At 50.1% G+C, this 15848-nt stretch overlaps 2 protein-coding genes and 1 non-coding gene across 4 annotated transcripts; 1 reads left to right on the top strand and 2 right to left on the bottom strand.

Annotated features, from left to right (window-relative positions):
* The first annotated feature begins 1403 nt into the window (after positions 1-1403).
* Positions 1404-5229, top strand: LOC127295787 (protein MALE DISCOVERER 2). 2 transcript variants are annotated; one of them, XM_051325783.2, is made up of 6 exons: positions 1404-1747; positions 1857-1920; positions 2672-3114; positions 3195-3385; positions 3464-3596; positions 4336-5229. In XM_051325783.2, the coding sequence occupies exons 1-6, from the start codon at positions 1675-1677 to the stop codon at positions 4917-4919; spliced, it is 1488 nt and encodes a 495-aa protein (XP_051181743.1). In that variant the 5' UTR covers positions 1404-1674; the 3' UTR covers positions 4920-5229. The 2 variants fall into 2 exon arrangements, with proteins under 2 accessions (XP_051181743.1, XP_051181744.1); XM_051325784.2 differs by having other exon boundaries at positions 2681-3114.
* A 140-nt stretch (positions 5230-5369) lies between these two features.
* On the bottom strand, positions 5370-5486 carry LOC127297855 (U5 spliceosomal RNA). Its single transcript, XR_007849537.1, has one exon. It is a non-coding gene; the product is annotated as a U5 spliceosomal RNA (small nuclear RNA).
* A 477-nt stretch (positions 5487-5963) lies between these two features.
* LOC127295788 (ethylene-overproduction protein 1) lies at positions 5964-10070 on the bottom strand. Its single transcript, XM_051325786.2, has 4 exons — positions 7756-10070; positions 7237-7528; positions 6841-7150; positions 5964-6576 (listed from the first exon to the last, which is right to left on the bottom strand). Exons 1-4 carry the CDS (start codon positions 9879-9881, stop codon positions 6344-6346), a joined length of 2961 nt encoding a protein of 986 aa, XP_051181746.1. The 5' UTR covers positions 9882-10070; the 3' UTR covers positions 5964-6343.
* Positions 10071-15848: the final 5778 nt, after the last annotated feature.

A 15848-nucleotide genomic window follows, 5' to 3' on the forward strand; every position in this document is an offset into this window, starting at 1 on the left:
ATTTGATCTTTTTTTCCGGAATTCCGGTCTTGCACAATTTGCATTTCTTGAAAGTGGCAAAGTAGATGAAATAAGAACCATTGTCACGAATTTCAGAGCAGCCCATTAAGGGAGAATCCAACAGTGTTACATGCTAGCTAGACATATCCAACTATTTACTACCGTTGTTTGTAAATATTTTCATGACATCAGAATTACAAAAATATCTTAACAAATATGCAAATTTTTATTAGCACACGGTGTAAAAATAAGGTAAACATGTATATTGGTCACTATATCCAAATCCAAAACATCATCTCTGCAAACATGATAGATCTTAGAAAAATATAGATAGTCCTTGGTGTGTGCTTATAGGATCAACATTATACCCAAAATCAAGAGGAAGAGATATAAGATTTTTTATGAACGCCTCAAAGAGGGGTATATGCACCTGAAACTCATTTGAGAAGAGATAATTGATATTGTTTATGAGAAAAACTAAGCCAAAACCATACAAATCATGATTATTTAAAAAAATGCACAGAAACCTAACCACAAGCAAGCCACACCTAGGAACCTAGGCTCGTAGCTAGCATCCCTGGACCAAAAGGTTGAATCGGCTGAGCAAACCTCCGCCACAGAGCTCTAGTGTCGGAGAGAGAAGCTAGACTCCTTATGATAAGGAAGGCAGGCATATCTGGGTCTTGACCAATTCTAAGAGAACAAGGACAATCGTCTTGACCAATTTCGCCCAATCCATGACGAGTTCCCACTTTCCCGAAGTTACAACCACTAGCTAAACCATATCTAAGTTTTTCACCCGGAGAACCTCAACCATAAGGCTTGTAGAGGGAGTGGTGTTGCACAACAATGCCTTCAAGAAGGGGACAATGTTCGCGTTGTCGCAGGCTCAGAGATGGGGTTTCACACAAATCCACCACATGCCCCCACCGCAAATATCAAGAGACGACCATTGTTGGGGGCCCTCCCATCCTAGATCCAGTGGCACACTGAGGGATCCGAACAATTGCAACTGCCCGCCTCCTTGCAACCCCGTCAACTAGCTAGGATCCCGCGTTGATGATTGTTCTTGAACGTGTCACTATTTCTGCCTCGACAAGGCATTATTGTAGTGCCACATGGACATAGCAACACCTAGCAGGCCATGCCACTAAGCCACTATGTGCACCGCAACCACCATGAAAAAGAAGTGCAAAGAGACCATGTTGCCCGCTAGCCTCCGCGGGTGAGGGTGAACTAAGGTGACCCCCGACGACTAGGATTTTCCCGACTAGCTTGTGTCGCGCTAAAGAGAGCGACGATCGCCTTTTTTTAGATACATAAGTTCACTTTGAAGCTAAGTAGCCCACATTGATGAACAAATTGCATATCCGTGGGGAATGATTAGATCAACAAACCAAACAATTTTAAAACAAGAGAAAAAAAAGATCAAATAAAAGCTTCTTGTTGTGTTGTCGCCTTCGTGCCGCCTCCCTTTCCCTCTCGTCTCCACCACCTTCGGCTGCCACTTTCGCCGTCTCCACCGCCCTCCTCCCAACCAAACCACGGGCCATCTCTCCTGTAGCATCCCGCCTCCCGTGACCGGCGCCTCAACCCCCATCCACCTGCCGGACCGGGTTTCCCCCTCTCCGGCGCACGCCGCTGGTCCTCTGCTATTATCTTCTCGGCTAACCGATGGAGTGGCCGCCGCCCCACAGGCTTCTTCTTCTGTTCCTGGTTGCTGTTTCTTGGGCGCTCGGTGGCGCAGGTTTGGTTCTCTTTGACTGGGCTTTGGATTTCTCGAAGTTGCTGGGTGTGCAGTTGGACTTGGGCTCATGGCGTTTGCCATTTTGGTCGGCTCTTTTGGTATGCTGCAGGGATTGGAGGCTTTGGAGTTGGAGCTGAGGCCCTGATCAGCAATGGAGCTTCTTTTAGCCGTAGGTAAGCGCTCAGGTTCTGAGAATCGGTTCTACTTTTGTTCTGTAACTCTAGTAGTTTCTTACTTGCAGGGAATGGGGCCACTACGATTTTACTATCCAGATTTTTCTTTAGATATTGGAGTTGCAAAATAGATTCTTTTTGGTGTTGGGCTATTAGCCTTAATTGTTAGAAGATGCCCCAAAGTTTTCACTTCGGTAGGCACTGAACACTAGTATCATGTATCTGAACTAAACTGTTACTGTATCATCCCTAAAAAGCTGTTACTGTGTCAGTTATGCATAAAAGCAGATAGTAGCGGTCTGGTTCCCTATTGATATTTTGTTTCTGGTAAGAACTGGAATTAAGCTTATTGTGTTCCCATTATATACTATTTATTTCCATGAATTGAAATATAATTTGTTGCCACACTTCTCTTTGCATTTTTATCCAGACAGAGACAATTAAATGGGTGAATTCTGCAATTGTAGCAATTTCTCTAGTGCCTGTGTAGATTTTAGAAATCCATGGTACTATAGTCACGGAGACATAAGAAATTCGTCAGTACGCTATATCTAACTAATTTGTCAACTTCAAATATATAAGTACTGAAAAGAAAATAATACTGTATTGCACTATCTCTTAACCTAGAAACGATCATGTGAATATTGGCAGTAAATGAATCAATGGTAATTATTTTTTATAATTGAATCGGCAGAAATATCAATCATTTATATTGACAATATATCTCAAGTCTTAACTATTGCTTCTCTAGGAATTATAGAAGATTGCTGCAGATTGGTGGTGAAAACCAAGGTGCTCAGTTTCTATTCTCACCTGGGCAAGCTCCCTCATCAGGACCAGTGTCTGCTCCTTCACCCTCACCATTCATATCCCTATCAGAAGGCTCACCATCACCATTTTCACAACCCATACGACAGCAACCCCCTTCACACCATCATCCACCGATAGTCCGTCCACATCCACTTACGGCTAGGCCGGCAACTCACGGAGCTGAGCATGATCATTCGGCTCAGACTCCATCGCGCTCCGCGCATAAACATTCCTTGACAACCTATGGTTTAGTTGCGGCAGGGATTTCTGCTTTCCTTATCATATCAGCAGTTGGGGCTTTGTACTGCCGAGCTAAAAAGGTGGGGACTGTGAAACCTTGGGTGACAGGACTTAGCGGGCAATTGCAAAAAGCTTTTGTAACAGGTACGTTTTGTTTCTGCTTTGGCATATATGTACCTAGGAGATTGCCCTGATTTGACACCACAACTTAATCATAATTATAGGTGTGCCTGCACTAAAACGGTCAGAGCTGGAATCAGCTAGCGAGGATTTCAGCAATATAATTGGTTCTACATCTAGTTGCATGATGTACAAGGGAACTTTATCAAGTGGAGTTGAAATTGCAGTTGCGTCAAGTTTGATAACATCTGCAAAGGATTGGTCCAAAGAATGGGAATCACAGTACAGGAAAAAGGTACTGCTCAGCTACCTGCAGCATTTGAATGTGCATTGTTTATTTAATAATATTGGATTCCAATGGTTATGCTTTCAGATCACAAGTTTGTCCAAAGTAAACCACAGGAATTTTATGAACTTACTTGGCTACTGTGAGGAAGGGCATCCTTTTACAAGAGCAATGGTGTTTGAATATGCTCCGAATGGAACACTTTTTGAGTATCTACATGGTAAGTATATTCATGATTTTATAATTTTTCCTAGTCACAAATGTGTTCTCTTCACCCTGAACTACAGAAGTCATCTGTACATTTTATGTGAATATTTGCCAACATTGTTGCAAGTCATCATGCAGCATAACAAATTAATAATACATAAAAGTTTCCCAATTAATAGACTATGCATATCAGTTGAGCAACAAGATTCCAACAGATAAATATCCATATGCTTTATTCTTATTAAATATCATATAAAACAAAATAGAAGGTAGAGTAAAGATATTTCACTTCCTTAAAAATAAGATAGACAGAGATATCGTGAAATTCTTGACCCAATATTAAAACCTAAGCTAATTTTTTGATTAATGGGACAATGACCAAACCACCAATTTTTATAAAACGATGAACGTGGTCTTATTCAAAGTCAAAGTGCTTTGCGATCTTTAACCATTTATGTGTTTCAATATAATTTCCAGTAATGAGTCCTATGGTTGTAACAAGCTTCCGCAATTTGTGAAATCACCCAGTAGACTTCCTTCCCCTAGAACCGTACTTGAGAATTTGTTATCTTAATTTCCCCTACCTTAACTGAATTTGATTTCTCAAAAACTGGTCCCATCGTGTTAGTTCTTAAGATATGATAGTTTGTGCATCAACTACGTACGTGTATTTATTACACAGGGATCGTCTGTTTCTGTATTACTTCTTAATTGTCATTCAGTCTTCAACATTTTGACAATGTCATTTGCAGTTAGAGAATCTGAGAAGCTGGATTGGGTGACGCGGCTCAGGATATCCATGGGGATTGCTTACTGTCTGGAGCACATGCATCAGCTGAAACCACCTGTTATTCCGAGGAGTTTTGACTCAACGACCATATACCTTACTGATGATTTTGCCGCGAAGGTCTCGGATCTTGAATTTTCAAGCAACACGAGGGCACCCAGTTCGAGCCACGGTGTCTCCAATTCCTCATCGGAGCTGGAAGACGCCGTGCATAAATATGGCATGGTGTTGCTGGAAATACTGACAGGAAGGGTCCCCTGCTCCGAGGAGGACGGGCGACTGGAACAGTGGGCGTCTCGCTACTTCGACGGCGGGATGGGTCTTGCAGACCTGATTGACCCGAGCATCGGTTCCTTCTCCGAGGAGGCTGCACGTGCATTGTGTGAGATAGTGAGATCCTGCATCAATCCAGACCCGAAGAGGAGGCCGACGATGGCGGAGGTTGCAGCTCGGTTGAGGGAGATCACGGCACTGGGGCCTGACGGAGCAACTCCGAAGGTGTCACCCCTGTGGTGGGCTGAGCTTGAGATCATGTCTTCCGAGAGCTAGCGCTGCCTGAGTGCGGAATGGCATACACGTAGTGTGCTGAGTGTGACAGGAAGTTCTTTATTCTGTTAGTTGCTGCTGCTAATCTTGTTTGTGGAGTTGGTAGTCGGGTAGAAGATGTTTGAGAATTTGTTTCCTGTGCAGGATTGCACAGAGTAAGTGGTGTGCTCTGCTCTCTGTACATGTAAAAGGATGACTGTGCTAACTGAGTGGCAAAAGTTTCAGACTAGTGAGTTGCACTATAGTTCCTGTAATTTAACCCAAAGATCATGTACCAATTTCAAGCATGAAAAGGAAACAGCAGTTATAAACAGTCGAAGCATGCAATGAAATAAATTTGTAACATTTGAGATCCACAGGCTTAGTACCTTTCTCGCAAGGAATTGCAGGCTAGTACCTTGTCGCAAGGAGTTACACAACTAGACGAAAATTTTGCAAACATATTAATGTAGGACCACTCATGGAGAAGGAACCCTAAAAAAATTAGCGTATGCTGCTTGGTGTGGCGAGCGTACGGTATTCTTTAGTAAAAGGCGAAAGAATAGTTCGCTATGTGCTCACCACGCAGCTGCGTGCTCTCTAATGCTGGTACTGAGAGCTGTTTTAAACAGGCCCAAGTGAGATGACTCTCTACCGTTTAGCGGTGTGGGACTAAACAAACTGATCGAATCTGAAATGCAATTGCTGATATCTGCTTGGGCAGGGAAGGACCTAATTAATCACCTACCGGTTATCTCTACCCAACGGTAGTTTTTGGTCACTCGCACAGACTGTTTGCAACAAATTGTAATGCCAAAATTTTGGAATTGGAGTGGGACAGAGGTGTGCTAGGCCTTCGCTGGTGGAGAGCACGCAGTGGCCGGCGACAACCTGATCAATGATCACGACGCGGCAAGAGGAAAGAAATACACAATATTTGTCCTCGCTGCATCGTGGAAAAGCACGACTCTTCTATGCATAGATCGTGCATCCGAATAAACACCAAGAGGCATTAAGAAATGGAAGAAAATAAAGACGAAGATGGTGAGAAAGTATGAGCCGGTCTGATTGAAGGACAACCTGTATTCTTTAGCTCCCATTTCCCTTTCTTGGAGCTCTTGTCATGTTGGTCAGTTGATGTATACATATGAAAATGCCTTTTACCATTTACACGCGCTATTCTTACATTTGTTTACAGCAAGTTCATCATCATCTCCTGAACGTATGTGCAGTCAGAGCTCGATCGACCTTTGCCGGTATACTTACACTCAGTTGACATGTGTGTGTACATGTGCCGCAGTCCCATTCTCCTGCCCGCCTCCGCTAGGCTTCTCCTGGCGTTTGGAAGGACAAAATCGTTTCATCACTCTGCCGGGCAAACACAGGTTCACCCCTACGCTGAATCGAACACGACGACGATGATGATCGCAGGCGCGAGGTAGGTTTCACTAGCTCTGTGACTGATCGGCCTTGGTGGATGCTCTGCTGTAGAGATCTAGCGTGTCACCGTGCGTCGGGTCCATGCACAGGGCGGCCTCGCAGTCGCGGAGCGTGCTCGTGTTGTCACCCATGGAGTCGAAGAAGGCTGCACGGAGGTGGAGCAGCTGGAGGTCCGGCTTGAAAGCCAGGGCCTGTGACAGCTCCCCGATCGCCTCGTCCTCCTTGTTCTCGTCCATCAGAACTGCGAGAGCACAAGACACCATGTTACTCCAGCCAATGAAGCTATTGAAAATTTGAATACTATCTCTGAATTGTGACTATCCATTGACGTCTCCAGATATTTGGTGAACCAAAAATGAGTGTAGCGCATAGTTAATTTCTTTCTGAACTTAACAGAATGCAAAGCCTTTTAGATGTTTAGCATTTGGTGTCGAAAGTTGGCACTACTGTAAAGTTTGTATGCACAATAGAATACTGCAGGCAATCATATGCTCAGCGGACTCACCAGCTGCTCTGTATCTGTAAGGGTAGGTCCTGGTCGGATCCAACAACGTCGCCATGTTGAGATCACTTTTTGCGACATCCCGCTCAGCATATTCCGACCGTTTCTCGTATGCCGATGCGCTGTTCTTGGCGATCTTTAGAAGCGATGACATCTCATCAAATGCAGCCTTTTTTCTATTCTTCAGGTAATGGACCCGTGCCAGACCCTGGTGTGCCCGTGTGTGCTTAATGCTCAGTGCTATGCTGTAACACTCGGTTGCCTCATCCAGCAGATCACAATCCACGTATATGCTCCCCATATTGTTGTATGCCTGGAGAACGTTAATCAGCCATTCATTAGCACAAATGATCAACATATTTCATGAAAAGCATAAGAAGTGAAGGATGATTCTCTTACTTGCCCCTTCCGAAGGTTGTCTGATGCACAACTGTTGGCCTGCTCTAGAAGTTGAACAACAGAAAGCGCGGATTCGACGTCGAGGCTAGAATCTCCTAGAGCGTAAGCCTTCAGGAAAAAGGCTTCAAATGATCTTTGGAGTCTGATTGATTGCTCAGCCTTCTCGAGTGCTTCCTCACGATGCCCGGTGTCGTATAAAATCCATCCTTCGTATACAAGTCTCTCGTGCTCATGAATCGAACTATTCCGTGCTAATCTCAAACTACGCATAGCAGCCTTCTGACAATTAAGCCTACAATGCATGTGAAAAAACAAGGAGAATGTTAACCTTATGAATTTGAAAACATCTATCATAATTGTTCTGTAAGTTATACTCCCAAATCCCCCATTTTTCATGAAACCAAAATTAGCCAGTATAAACTTGATACAAATGATTATGGGATGAAAGGACTGCCGGAAGTGTTATAGCCAATTCTGCTTATGTATAACCAGAACTCACAAGTGGGATGCATGCCATACCTTAACAGGAGCAGGGACTGTCTGAACCGCAAGCTGCTGTTCCCGGGTTCCCTGGCGAGCATCTGCTGCACAACAGCCAGAGAGCCGATGTCGTCGACCCCCGACCACCGGTCGTAGAGCTGCATCCAACAATCAGCCATGTCCCAGTGCTGCACATGCCCTCGGAGGAGCTCGATCAGCTGCTCCCCGTGCATTTTCCCATGGAACATCATGTAAGTCGGGTCCAACGTCAGTATCGCCCTCACGTCCTGCAGGGCGGCCTCAAAGTCCCCAGCGGCAAGGTAGAACCAGGCACGGAGCTCGAGGCAGTCGGGCACCATCCTGAAGCTGAGCACCTTGTCGATCTCTTCCAGCGCAGCCTCGTACTTGTCCTCCTCCAGCAACGCCGCGGCGCGGTACTTGTACGGGTACGTCAGCGTCGGGTCGAGCTCCGTCGCCGTCCGGAGATCGGCCATCTTCTCCTTGCCGACGCAGTAGACGGAGCGTTCCTGGTACATCCACCCGGCGGGGTCGTAGTCGCCGACGACCCTGTTCATGAGCTTGTAGGCCATGTACTTGTGCCCGCACTTGTACTTGGCGCGCGCCACTCCGGCGAGCGAGTAGACGTGGCCCTCGGCGACGGCGTCCTCGAACCAGCCCTGCGCGTCCTTGAACTCGCCGCGCTCCAGCATGACGCAGCCGAGCTGGTGCAGCGCGAGCTGTTTGTGCCATGGCTGCTCGGCGCACTCCCAGAGCCGCTCCAGGAGCATGACCGTGGTGTTGGACCTCATGTCCTCCTCCATGGCCACGTACGAGAGGAAGTAGTAGAGCGCGAATGACGCGTTCCCGGCGGCGTCGAGGAGCTCCCTGCCCTCCGGGCTGCACAGCAGGCGCGCGACCTCGGGGTTGGCGAGCGACTTGGGGAGCTCCCGCAGGAACGCCTGGAGGCACGTGGCGACGAGGAGGTGCGCGGCCTCCTCGAGGCCGAGGTCGATGAGGGAGAGGGCCTCGTCGACGCCGCGCACCATGGAGGCGAGCTTGTTGTCGCAGGCGACCTTGAGGCCCTCGCAGCAGAACTTGTTGGCGAAGGCGAGGAGCTCGAGCATGGTGTCCGGCGGGAAGTCGTCGAGGCGGCCGTTCCGGCTGTAGGCGGCGACGGCGCGCATGCCGCGCGGCGAGATCCCGTCGCGGCTGAAGTCGATGTGGTCGCGGCGCGCCTCGGCGAACCCGCCGTAGAGGAGCGTGTTGAGCGGCTTGGCCAGCGCGGCGATGCAGGAGCGCTCGCACGCCACCTCCTCCTGGCCGATGATGAACCACAGGTCGTTGGTCTCCGCCTCTTCCTCCTCGTCGTCGTCGTCGTCGTCGGCGGCGGCGGCGGCGGCACCGAAGGCGTTGGACGGGGTGCGCATGAGGCGCGGAGGGCGAGGGGTAGGGGGAGGAGGCGGCGGGCGGCGGCAGGGGCAGACGGGGTCCACGCCGGAGGACTCCCTGGCGAAGACCGCGGAGCGCGGGCACTCGAGGAGCGGGGTCGTCGGGGTGCAGGGATCGAGCGGCGGCGGCATGGGGTCGAACTCGTCCTCGCGGCGCTCGTAGCGGAGCCAGGCGGCGAGCACGACGCGGCGGTGCGGGTCGCAGGCCTGGACGCGCGCGGCGCGGAGCGCCCGCCGCAGCAGGCGCGCGTCCCCGGTCGCGCGGAACAGCGCGTGCTGCTCCAGGTACACGTCGCAGAGGTCGTCGCCGGCCGCCTCGGCCGAGGACATGCGGCGGTAGGAGGCGGCGAGCGCGGAGACGTGGTCGACGGGGCGGAGGCAGGCGTCGAGCGCCGGGTCGAGCGCCGCGGCCGACGGGAGGCCGCAGGGCAGGGTGGAGTCGGAGCCCGACGTGGAGGGCGCGTGCGGGTAGCACATTGACGCGGACATGAGGGAGACGCTGCGCGGTGGCGGCGGCGGGGGTTGCTTGGCCCCGCCGCCGGCTCCTCCGGTATCACCGGAGGAGCCGGAGGTGGAGGCTCCGGAACTGAATGGGTAGATTTGCGCGGCCTTGTAGCCCTCGATCAGCTTGAGGCTCCGTATTGTGGTCAGGAAGTTGTTCGTCATAATGCGGGCCGCGCGTACCTCTCCTCCTCCTACCTTAATTCGCCGATTCATAGACGGCGGCGATCATGATCGGAAGGGGGAGCCTCGGCCCTTCCGCGCGGCCGCGCCTTCCCGGCGTTGGCAGGGTTGGTTAATGCCGTTGATTTGGTGCGGGCGGCGATCGGTGGAGGGGAGGGGGATGAAGCGGAGGGGCGCGAGAGTCGGGTGGGGTTCCCCGCTGTCACCGTCCGCTCGCTGCACGAACGGAATTGGACCTTGCTTTAGCGTTTAATTTTTCTCCTGCCGCCTTCATTGGCCATGTTTTGTTTTTGGCTTCAACTACATACTATCTTCTTCTTTCTTTCTTTTTTGTTTGAGAAACAGTACATCCAAGGTCTTTGCGGTCATAAACCGAGGCAGCGGATGGCTCCATCGTTTTGGGATGGATTCAAATAATTTATTTGTGATTCTGAAAACAAAACTTGTTTAGCCGCCAAGAAATTGGATTAAAACTTGAAAGCAGCTGAAACTATGCATCGTGTATTCATCCTCGTGGGGTTCACATATATACAAGTTACACGAGGGGAGAGAGGGTACATTTGAGATCCAACTAAGTAGGAACATGCACAACGTGCAAGAGGTGATGGTTATCTCGTTAACACATGTCTAACATCCCCCGTAGTCACATCGTCGGCTTCACGGATGGTGATACCGGCACGAAACTCGTTGAAGACCGTAATAGGGAGACCCTTGGTGAAGGTATCGGCAAAGTGAGAAATGGTTGGAACGTGTAGCACCCTGAATTCTCCTAGAGCAACCTTATCCTGGACAAAGTGGATGTCTATTTCAATGTGCTTGGCGCGCTTGTGCTGGACAGGGTTAGCAGACATATAGGCAACAGAGATGTTATCACAATAAACAACAGTGGATCGAGAGATAGGTCGGTATAGTTCCTGCATTACCTGTCCAAGCCAACAGCTCTCCACAACAACATGGGCGACAGCTCGGTATTCTGCCTCAACACGTCTAAAATCTTCTCATACAAATCGTCGGCTATTGCTTTCTCCTTGGCAGTTAAAATGTTTCGCCAAGACTTCTTCAGCGTCGCTTATAGGACGTCAACTAACCTCGGTAGGCCAGTGATGTGTCCTGGCGCTGGCTGATCTCTAAGATAAAACCACTTCGACCTCCAGCCTTGGATAGATTCTTTCATCGGAAAGTTAACATAATTAAACTTCCTTCCGAACAACAAAGTCAACCCCACCGATTGTCGTTGCCTATCCGACGGTACCTCGGAGGAGGGATCCTCATGGAGGGAGAAGAAGTAGAGGCCATCGGGCGGAGAGTCCTCGGGGCGGTGGTACACGATTTACCTAGCTTCGGAACACCTGCACGATGATAGGGCCTACTGCTGCTTGTCTGGAATTATCTGGGCGCTTTCGGTTGTTACAATGAGTTGTGATTTTTCTCTCTAGGGCTCCCGGGATCCGACTTATAAAGGCGCCAGGATCTAGGGTTTACACGGAGAGTTCTAGCCGGAATACAAGTCACCTAACTATGGAATATTACATTGCAGTGCACGTCAAGGATCCGACTTCCCTTATACATCGTACTGGATCCGGCTACCCCTGATGGGCCAGGCCGGATCCGACTTCCAGGTTGGTCGGTGGATCCGGCTACTTGTTCCCGGGTTGGACTTCATCCATCTTGATCTACAATAACTGGGCCGCCCGATGGGCCATATGCCACCATAACCATCTATGGGCCACCCGGGCTTGCCGGATCTAGGCACTATCAATGGTACACCCATGAAGTATACCCACAACAGTAGCCCCCAGAGTTCTCCGAGATTCACCTCTTGTTTCCGCCTTGCTCGAATCATCTTTGCTTCCGAAAATCCTCTCGGTAATATGGGGAAACTTGAAGAACTCCAACTTCATGATTCTTCCCTTTCTAGCTTGCATGCCGGAAAGATCCTTCATCCCGCGGGACTTCATCCATCGACCTCATTTTTACAACGAGTCTCCGAGTTACTCCCCTTCAGAGATAACGACTTGTCGTTTTGAATTCTTACCCGGAACCTTGAAAGGTTCAAACGGTTCCGCCAATCTTGGCGCCATTTCTGGGTAATTTGAACGGTAACTTATCCTTAGCCATTTTTACCGCTAGGGTTTTAGACACGTGTCCATCATCCAACGGTGCGACGCTTGCGTTCCGACCACAGGATGCGGATCACAAATCTCATCCCGCGCCTATAAATATCCCCACCGCACACACCTAATCACCTCATTCTCCCCCATTTCACCTCTCGCTCGAGCGCCGCCACCGAGCTCCATCTTCCGCCATGCCGGAGTCTACCGGAACTTTGCCGAAGCCAGCGCCGCCGCGTCGTGTTCGTCATGTTCTTAACCTCGGCGAGCCACCACAGCAAATTCCTCGTCGGCGGCGTCTCCGACCACCGCGGAAACAATCTCCAGTAAGCCTTCAGCTCGAGCTTTTTCATCGGCGTTGGTAGGGACGATTAGTGTGTAGCAGTAGTTCCGACTAAGTTAGTTCTTCTGTATTTGTAGATGTCTCCCTCTACTCCGCCTCCATCGCAGACGAAACCCATCGCGGCAAAGCCTATCTCCTCCGCTCCTCCGCCATTCGCCCCTGTCCAGCTGGACCCTTCCAAGGGATCCGGCAAGACCATTGAGGGAACCTCTGCTACTCCTTCGGACTTAGCCGGAGAAAAGCAAATGGAGAAAAAGGTGGATGAGGACACCTCCAAAAATCAAAGGCCCATTCTTTCGAAGGCGAGGCTAAGGGGCAATGGTGGCCCTGCACCACCACAGACAACGAGCTCCGCAACCTCGAGGCGGAAGGATTTCTCAAACCCGGATCCTGGCGAGTGGTTCCCGATTCCCTGAGCCCAGCTCCCGAAGCTGGAGAATGGGTTCTAACAAGGGCGTTGGTGGAATGCGGATTCTCGCTGCCCCCGAGCGATTTCTTTTCGAAAATCCTCGAGGCATACAAGCTGCAGCCCCATAACATTTCGTCAAACAGCGTCCTCGCCATCGCCAATCACATCACTCTGTGCGAAGACCACCTCCGGGTAAAACCTGATCTGCCCCTCTTCCAATATGTCTTTTCCGTCAAGAAGGAGACGGTGACGCAAACCTCTTCACTTGCTACCTGCGGGAGCATCACCTTCAAGATCCGCCCCGGCCGCACCTATCCTCACACTGACCGTCACGGATACGTGAGGTATTGGTCCGAGGGGGTTCTTCTATGTGAAGGATGTCTCCGATCCAGCCAGCCCGAAGATGTTGCCGGAATTCAGGACGAGCCCGCCAGCAACACCCCCACCTGGACAAACTGCCCGCATATCTCTGAGTCAACTCAATTGACAAGGATGGTAAGGCGGATCTACAAGCTGACGGAGTCCGGCTTGTCGGGGGAAGGACCTGACGCTGTCATGGTTCACCAAGCGGATCCAGCCTCTTCAACATCGGGATCGCCTGATGTATGAGTACAGCGGCCGCGACGACACCATGCGCGCCACCAGGACAATCTTTCCTCCGACGCCTTGGGCAAGCGGCTCCGGGTTCTGATCAAGATCCCGCGCGATGTCCGCACTCATGTGTGTCATTTTGACATACACACGAATGGCGTCGGCATCACGGTAAGTCTTCAGACTGATCATCATTCCCTTTTTATGCATGCAAATTTGTCTAAGGACTTTTGTCTTGTGTGTTTTACTCGAAGCCCTCGAGGAGAAAGATCTTGGGACCCTGACTCGGATCCCGCACACCGGCGCCACTATCCCGGAAGCCGCATCAGACATGGAGATTCCTGAAGGTCCTCCCCCTGCCAAGCGGAAGAGAGGCGCGGCCTCCGGGTCGGTGCCCAAGCGCGTGCGCGAGAGATTCAAAGAAGTCAACACCAGCAAAACCTCGCAGGCCAGCCTCAAGCGATTCTTCAACAAACATGCGTAAGAGCTTGACTTCCGACTTACTCTCTTTGCGTAACTTGGGCTAAAATATGCTTAGTGTCACATTATTTTTATTATGCAGCAAAGTTTCCGGAAGCAAGCCCCCCCCCCAAGAAGAAGACCAAGACCTCGCCTGACTCAATACCAGTCACGCCGGAAGTGGAGGTTCCGTCTAAGGCCTCCTCCTCTTCAGCTCCAAATCCGAAGGACATCATCAATCTCGGTGACATCCCGGAGGTCACTGCAAATTTCAAACAAGACACCTCATCGTCCAAACCTCCGCCTGAAGAGCCTAAATCCACCTCAGCTAAAGCTACGGCTAATCATGCCAGAAAGAAACTGTTGCTGAGCGGTTCTATCGGTACGCCCAGACGCACCCGCACTTGTTTTCGGTACTTCAAAAGATTCCCCTGGCACAGCGTCATGCGGACATGACCAGTGGGGGAATCCGTAGACGGAGCAACATGATCTAGCAACCCTCGAGGACAATCTCCGAGTCTTCTTTGCCAAGCACATATCCGTGCGCCAGGTAATACCAGCCCCCAAGCATTGGTTTAGACTTTTTCCGAGTAACATGTGTGAACCGATGCTTCAATTGTATCATCTTAATTGGATCTTGGCAGAAACTTGAAATTTCCCAGCACAAGAAGAACTTTAACTTCGCGTCCAGCCCCCCAGATTTTAAATTTCCGTCTAACCATTCCAACTTACATCACATAACACCCGTAAACTGCATGAAGATCTGCGTACGCTGGTGCTGGAGCAGAAGGCGGAGATCGAGAGGTTGTACAAGAAGGAGGCGGAGGATCGGCGGGCTATCACACTCCTTGAGATTCGTTTAAAAAACAACGAGGGTATGTTTTCCGCCTTACTATAGATTCCTCAACGCACTCTCTATTATTGAATATGTTTGTTTACCTTTGAACTTGCTTTCCACCTTATAGAACAACTTGCCAAGCGCCCCTCCATCGACTCCATCTCCACCGAGCTCGAAGTGCTAAAGACCGAGCATGCATCCATTGAGAAGTTCCTCAAGGAGTCATCCGAAAAGGAGACTATGGCCAAGAAGGAGCTGGAGGAGAAACATGCGCAGGCTATATCGGAGCTGGCCGAAAAGCTTAAGACGAGCAACCAGAGAATCAAAACTCTGGTGTCTAAGGCGAAGGCTTACGAGGCAGAGGCATCAGATATTGACGAGTTGATCTTCCGTAAGGACTTCACATCTCTGGCGTCTCCATTGCATTCTTTTTGTCCTATCTCGGAAACTGGCCGTGCAATTGTTTGTGTATATCAGCATGTCTCGGATTTGAATGGACAGCGGAATCCAGCCTTTCCAGGACTGAAGCTTATGAAGAAGTGTGGAACTCTGATACGTCTCCGACGTATCGATAATTTCTTATGTTCCATGCCACATTATTGATGATATCTACATGTTTTATGCATACTTTATGTCATATTTATGCATTTTCCGGAACTAACCTATTAACGAGATGCCGAAGGGCCGATTCTTTGTTTTCTGCTGTTTTTGGTTTCAGAAATCCTAGTAAGGAAATATTCTCGGAATCGGACGAAATCAACGCCCAGCATCTTAGGATTGCATGAAGCTTCCAGAACACCCGAGAGCCGCCAGAGAGGGGCCACAGGGGGCCCACACATGGTTGCGGCGTGGCCCAGGGGGGCGCGCCGCCCTAGTGTCTGGTGGCCCCAGACCCCTTCTGACGCCGCCTCTTCGCCTATAAGAAGCCCCTCGACCTAAATCTTCGAGACGGAAAAGCCACGGTACGAGAAACCTTCCAGAGCCGCCGCCATCGCGAAGCCAAGATCTGGGGGACAGGAGTCTCTGTTCCGGCACGCCGCCGGGACGGGGAAGCGCCCCCGGAAGGCTTCTCCATCGACACCGCTGCCATCTCCACCGCCATCTTCATCAACGCTGCTGTCTCCCATGAGGAGGGAGTAGTTCTCCATCGAGGCTAAGGTTTGTACCGGTAGCTATGTGGTTAATCTCTCTCCCTATGTACATCAATACAATAATCTCATGAGCTGCCTTACATGATTGAGATTCATAT

Source organism: Lolium perenne, chromosome 4 (assembly GCF_019359855.2).
Source record: "Lolium perenne isolate Kyuss_39 chromosome 4, Kyuss_2.0, whole genome shotgun sequence".
Classification (NCBI taxonomy): Eukaryota; Viridiplantae; Streptophyta; class Magnoliopsida; order Poales; family Poaceae; genus Lolium; species Lolium perenne.

Bases quoted from the DNA above. Each gene is read 5' to 3' on its own strand.
- LOC127295788 (XM_051325786.2), bottom strand. From the start codon at position 9,881: ATGAATCGGCGAATTAAGGTAGGAGGAGGAGAGGTACGCGCGGCCCGC. The intron at 7,151-7,236 runs GTAAGAGAATCA...AACGTTCTCCAG, and splicing joins ACAACCTTCGGAAGGGGCAA to GCATACAACAATATGGGGAG. The intron at 6,577-6,840 runs GTGAGTCCGCTG...GTGCTCTCGCAG, and splicing joins TTACAGATACAGAGCAGCTG to TTCTGATGGACGAGAACAAG.
- LOC127295787 (XM_051325783.2), top strand. From the start codon at position 1,675: ATGGAGTGGCCGCCGCCCCACAGGCTTCTTCTTCTGTTCCTGGTTGCT. The intron at 3,115-3,194 runs GTACGTTTTGTT...TCATAATTATAG, and splicing joins GCAAAAAGCTTTTGTAACAG to GTGTGCCTGCACTAAAACGG. The intron at 3,386-3,463 runs GTACTGCTCAGC...TTATGCTTTCAG, and splicing joins AATCACAGTACAGGAAAAAG to ATCACAAGTTTGTCCAAAGT.